General features: G+C 44.2%; 1 protein-coding gene across 1 annotated transcript; it reads right to left on the bottom strand.

Moving 5' to 3' along the window:
- Positions 1-1,837: 1,837 nt before the first annotated feature.
- TXNDC2 (thioredoxin domain containing 2) lies at positions 1,838-4,029 on the bottom strand (the record flags this gene model as incomplete). Its single annotated transcript, XM_079783424.1, has 2 exons — positions 1,838-3,642; positions 3,945-4,029. 2 exons carry the CDS (start codon positions 4,027-4,029, stop codon positions 1,838-1,840), a joined length of 1,890 nt encoding a protein of 629 aa, XP_079639550.1.
- Positions 4,030-6,100: the final 2,071 nt, after the last annotated feature.

The following is a 6,100-nucleotide window of genomic DNA, read 5'->3' as shown; positions in this document are numbered from 1 at the left end:
TATTACTCTTACTTCTGTTACTTTGTTGAGTTCTGTTATCAGTTCAAACAGTTTTCCATTACTTCTTATTAAGGCTCTTGTTAGATTATCATCATTCACAACCAATATGACTATCTGGAATCTTCCTTTTCATTAGAAATCTTATTTCTCCTTCATGTTAAATATTACAAGTGATAACAATTCCTTGGATCATTTAAGTGCATAATTTTCTTTTAATGAGCAAAATAGAATGCCCATATTCAAGCTTTCTGCCAGAGAATGTAACTTTGACCTGGTTACTGTTTGACTGTTGTCCCAAGAGTCAAGAAAAATGGTGTTTATGGTGAATATTTGAAGGACATCAATTGATTATCTGGTAGTTTAGGTTTTATCCCTGGATCCAGCTACATCATCAGAGAGCCACACGGTTTCCTCCGCATTTTCTTGACCCAACAGAATTCCCTTCGCGAAGTTGTGCTTTGCCTTCTTCCTTTGACTTACAGCAGGAATAGTATAAAATCACCTGAAAATCTATTACAATTATTTTAAAGGATTCTCTAGGTCATTGTCCATGTCATCACTTAGTAACCTAAATATAAAGAAAAACCTATGATAGAAATTTCTTCAATAGTACAGTCCCAGAAAAAACAACAACAGTTGATGTAATTCATTCATGTTACGTTTTAATTGTTCTAAGTAGCATGATGAAATCTCATCCCATCCCACTCTGTCCTTCCTGGGACGTGAATCATCCTTTGTCCAGCATCCCTACACTTTGCATGTTCCCCGTGCAGTTGTCACTGAGCAGCTGTTTGGTTATCAGATCGACTATTGAGGTGTCACAGCGCTTGTGTTCAAGTAACCTTTATTTTGCTTAATAATGGCCCCAGATCATAAGAGTAGGGATGCTAGCAATCAGATAGGTCAAAGAGAAGCCTTTAAGTGAAAAGGTATGTATGTATAGAAAAAGCATGATATATATAGGGTTCGGCACTATCTATGGTTTTAGGCACCCACCGGAGGTTTTGGAACATAGCTGCTGTGGAAAAGATGACAGACCAAGCCATCATTTATGGCCCAGACCTGGGCCTTTGTGTTCTGAGATATCTGGGAACAGGTATCAGAAACCTAGTTACCAAGGAGAAAAAACAGGAACTTTGCCACCAGGGAGTTGATGTCACAATGGCACCAAGGATCACACTAACTTAAACATGAATAATAAAGCTCTTGGCCTGAGAGACCAGAGTTCTGAGCTCTGTCTCAGACTTTGCGAGTGCTGATTAGTAAAAAAGAGGCCTGGACTTGAAATCTGGAAGCATGGCCTTGGTGTCAGCTCTGCCACCAATGAATCGGGACTGGCAAGCTCATGGAACTTCCCGGGGCTCCATAGCACGCCCCTCACAAGAAAAAGGTTAGATATGGTATGTGAATCTTTCAGGTTCTTTATTTACAAAAATATCTTATCAGAAATCCCAAAGATATGTGAACTTGAGAAGTTTCTACTCATCTTTAAATCATGTACTTCTAGAGAATTGTCTAAATTTCCAATGTCTCTGCTAACAGGAAATGAGCTGAATTTTTAAGGGTGAGCGGGGAAAAAAAAAATCAAGATCAAAAAGTAGGGGACAGCTGGACTTACAATCTCCACCAAAGGAAATTCTAATATCACAGTTTTCTATTAAGAAAAATATGGTCACACTACGCTTTAGTGCTCTGACTAGTTTTTGACATGAGTAGAATTAACATTTACAATTTATAATTGTCATTTGGATATACACTTTTGTTATACCTCTTTTTTTGTAAATAAAAAAATCATAAGCTATGAACAGTTGACTCTCTGTAATGCTTTCAGAATGCACTACTTTAATTCTGCAATGATTGTTCCAAGGTCTTCCTTAAGGGCACCACAAAGCTCGCTCACCTTTTCTTCTCTTTTATAAAACTGAAAGGTTGGGACATAAATGATCCCACGGTCTTTCACCAGCTCCTCACAGTCATCAACATCTACTTGCAGGAACACTACATCCTCGTGCTTCACAGACAGGGAACAGAAAAGGGGTTTGATGGTCCTGCAAGGCATACACCACATGGCTGAGAAGACCACGGCCACCAGCCTCTCCCCTGCCTCCTTGAGCGCCAACTCAAAATCCTCTTTGCTCAGGATCATTTTCACCATGTCGACCTTCAAAAGCTCCACCGTTTCTTCTGCCGCGATGTCACCTTCTGCAGGCTGGATGGCTTCTTCTGAGGACTTGCGGGTGTCACCCTCCTTGAACTGGATGACTTTCTTCTCTGAGGGCTTGGGGGTGTCACCCTCCTTGAGCTGGGTGGTTTCTTCTGAGGACTTGGGGGTGTCACCCTCCTTAAGCTGGATGGTTTCTTCTGAGGACTTGGAGGTGTCACCCTCCTTGAGCTGGATGGCTTTCTTCTCTGAGGACTTGGGGGTGTCACCCTCCTTGAGCTGGATGGCTTTCTTCTCTGAGGACTTGGGGGTGTCACCCTCCTTGAGCTGGATGGCTTTCTTCTCTGAGGACTTGGGGGTGTCACCCTCCTTGAGCTGGATGGCTTTTTCTGAGGACTTGAGGGTGTCACCCTCCTTGAGCTGGATGGCTTTTTCTGAGGACTTGGGGGTGTTGTCCTCCTCGGGCTGGATGGTTTCTTCTGGAGATTTGGAGGTGTCACCCCGCTTGGGTGAAATGTTCTTTTCTGATAACTTGCGAATGTTGCCCTGCTTTGGCTGAACGGTTTCTTCTGGAGATTTGGAGGTGTCACCCGGCTTGAATGAAATGGATTTTGCTGATAGCTTGCGAGTGTTGCCCTGCTTTTGCTGAATGGTTTCTTCTGGAGATTTGGAGGTGACACCCAGCTTGAATGAAATGTTCTTTTCTGATAGCATGGGAGTGTTGCCCTGCTTTGGCTGGATGGTTTCTTCTGGAGATTTGGAGGTGACACCCGGCTTGAATGAAATGTTCTTTTCTGATAGCATGGGAGTGTTGCCCTGCTTTGGCTGAATGGTTTCTTCTGGAGATTTGGAGGTGTCACCTGGCTTGGGTGAAATGTTTTTTTCTGAGGACTTGGGGATGGTGTCCTTCTTGGGTAGGATGGATTTTTTTGAGAAACTGGGGTTGTCACTCTGCTTGGATGGGATGGTTTTTGCTGAGGAACTAGGGGTGTTACCCTCTTTAGGAAGGGTGCTTTTTCCTGGGGATATATGAGCATCATCGTGTTTAGGGGGGCTAGTTTTAGTTGGAAAATTGAAGATGTCACTCTGCTTAGGCGGGATGGTTTTTTCTGAGGAATTAGCAGGGTTACCCTCTTTGGCAAGGATGGTTTTCCCGGAGGAATTAAAGATGTTGCCCTCTTTAGGCAGGATCGTTTTGCCTGGGGAACTGGATGTGTTGCCTTGCTTGGGCTGCATGATTTTTGTTGAGGAACTGGGAGTGTCACCTTCCTTGGACTGCATGGTTTTTGCTGGGGAGCTGGTGTCCCCACCCTGCTCAGGAAGAAACGTGTCCTCGGGTTGTGGAACTTGGGAGTTCTCGGCCGGCATGTGCTGTATACTGCTGACATCGTGGGCAAAGGCTTTCTGGGTGAGTGCTGGATCCAAGAACTCTGGGGCCAGAGGAGTCACATGGCTGGGCAGAACCTGTAATAGTGGAATCTCTGAACAAAACAGCAGATAAAACAAAATGCAAAAAAAAAACCCAAAAAATTTTTGATCATATACTCCAAAGAAGACCTGTGTCATCTTTGGAACTCACAAACATAGTCTTAGAATAATGTATTAATTGGAATAATCACATTCAACAAAAGGCCAAGCATCATGTGATTACATGTATCCTTTATGTAGGTTTTCTTTTTTCTTTTTTTTTTTTTAGATTACAATTTTCTCAGCTTAGTCTTACACTACTGCATACTCCCAAAGCACATAGGTCCCTTAAGGCAATACCCTCCCTCCCTCTTACCATTAGGATCACCTTCATGTGTTTCTGGTTGTTTGTCAGGTCTCATGTTCAGTTCTTCTGGGGATCCAGCTTCATCACTTTCCATTCCTACTTCATAAATGTCTCATAGTGAAAACAAGGCTGAGCCCTCCAACTTTTCCAACCTATTCAATATAACATCTTATAATGAGTAACAACTTATATTTGTGTAGTTACAGATGGTTTTCCATCCCTGTACTGGAGAGTTTCATGACAGCCTCAGTTATGGTGGTTGCACTGTGCATGAGGCTGTGCCTGGGGCCTGATACACATTCATAAGCATTATTTTCTATAACACAACAAACCACTGAGGTAAGTACCATTGTGATCCCTCACTTTGCAAATGAGAAAACTGAGCCTGAGAGAAGTTGCATAACTCACTCAAGGTCACAAAGCTAGTATGTGGGGCAGGTTCCGAGGCCTCACTCTCTATACTACACTGTGTTGTACTGTTTGCCAAATGCCCTGTCCAGGATGGGTAACTTGAAACCAACTTTCCTACAATCTCCCTCTAGGATTCTCCAGCTCCAGTTTTCCCTTTATGACTCACCCACTGTAACCATCTCCTCCTAACCATGTTACCCTCCTCTGCCAAGCCCTGCCTGACTGTCAGAAGCCCTGTTGGAGCTATTTGGATGGGAGTAGATTGTGACACAGAAGGCATTCCCTAATTTAGATGAAGAAATAAAAACCTCAGCCCTTCCATCCTGGTAGGTGGGGAACCAAGAGAACAGATACATGCGTCCTGGCCTCCTCTCTCCAGGTGGAAACCTTAGCACGGATGCAGGTTAGATGTGTTCGGAGGACAGCTGAAAGCAGAGCAGCATTGGCCTCATTCTCCAGCTGGAAGGCCATGAATGGCTCACATCCACATGGACTCCACATCAACACAGTAGTGTGGGCCATTGGCAGAGGGTGTGACCCGGCGTGCACATGCCAGGGATCCGGAAGTCATGCACACTCTGCAGTGGGGCTGTGAGGGTTCTGAGAAAGCCAGAGAACCAGCAGAGGCTTCAAAGAGGAACAAAGAAGCCATAGTGTAGGGGGTTTTGCAACCAGAAGCAAGGACTAGAGGCACAAGCTCTACCAGTAGGTAACCACACAGTGCCCCAACCCCTAGACGTAACTAGGGGTCCTCTGTGGTCCTCAGACTAGGGACCAGACCAGCAGAGGCAGAGGGTCCGGCAATAACCAGTCCACATAGGAGGAATTGGAAAGACCAAATTGCTACCAAAATGAAAAAGTATTCTTTGGGTTGAAATACCACAAATAGATTTAATTTCATGTCCCTGCTCCTCGCCATCCCTCTTCAAATCCCTTTGAGATAAGGCTCCTGGGAAAGAGAAGATCCGCTCAAGAACAATTTTAAAGTCACATTATATCTGTACATCTTAGCAACGAGTGAGGAAGTGAGGAACTGTGATCCCGTTACATTTATACTTGGAGATGTGAGTTGTGTTTCAGGTTCAGCAGAGCTGTTCCAATTACTCCTGCTCTTCATTCTGCAATTCAGATGGATCCTTAGCAACTTGAAATATTGATGCCTCTGAATAATCTTCATCAACTTGTCATAAAATGTTTTTGTTTTTTTCAGCACAAGCTTGCCCCCAAATTGCTCATGAGCAATATGGTTATATTAGTCCTGGTTCTGTCAAGAAAACAAATAACCAGCTATTTGTATAAAATAGCTAGAAAGACTGCCTTCAGGCAAGGTGTCCAGAGCTGATTCCTAGTTGCAAAACAGGCCTCCCAAGGGGGCTGCAGCCTCCATGATATCAGGACGGTAAGGAATCATAAGTCACTGCTAGAACTGTTGGACTTCAGGAACTTTCTGCTATAGCTTCAATCCAGAAATGAGTCAGTCACCCCACAACTCCCTCTCAGCTCAGAGCTAGAGGTCAATGCTGGAGTTCTGCTTCAGCGTCCCTCACCAGTCCCCATCACAGGGACCCTGCAGAAAGGGACAAAGCTGCAAGATAATGGTCTCCTTCTCGTGCAGGTCCATCTATTGGTAGAATTTAATTTGCATCCAGAACCTCGGCTGCAAAGGAGTCAAGGAAATGTGGCATTTAGTTTCCCAGCCTCTGCAGTGCAGGGAAGCACACTAGCAGCTGGAATAAACACTGTGTGGAAATTCA

This window comes from Cnephaeus nilssonii, assembly GCF_951640355.1.
Source record: "Cnephaeus nilssonii genome assembly, chromosome: 11".
NCBI lineage: Eukaryota > Metazoa > Chordata > Mammalia > Chiroptera > Vespertilionidae > Cnephaeus > Cnephaeus nilssonii.
This window is presented reverse-complemented; position numbering and strand designations above follow the sequence as displayed.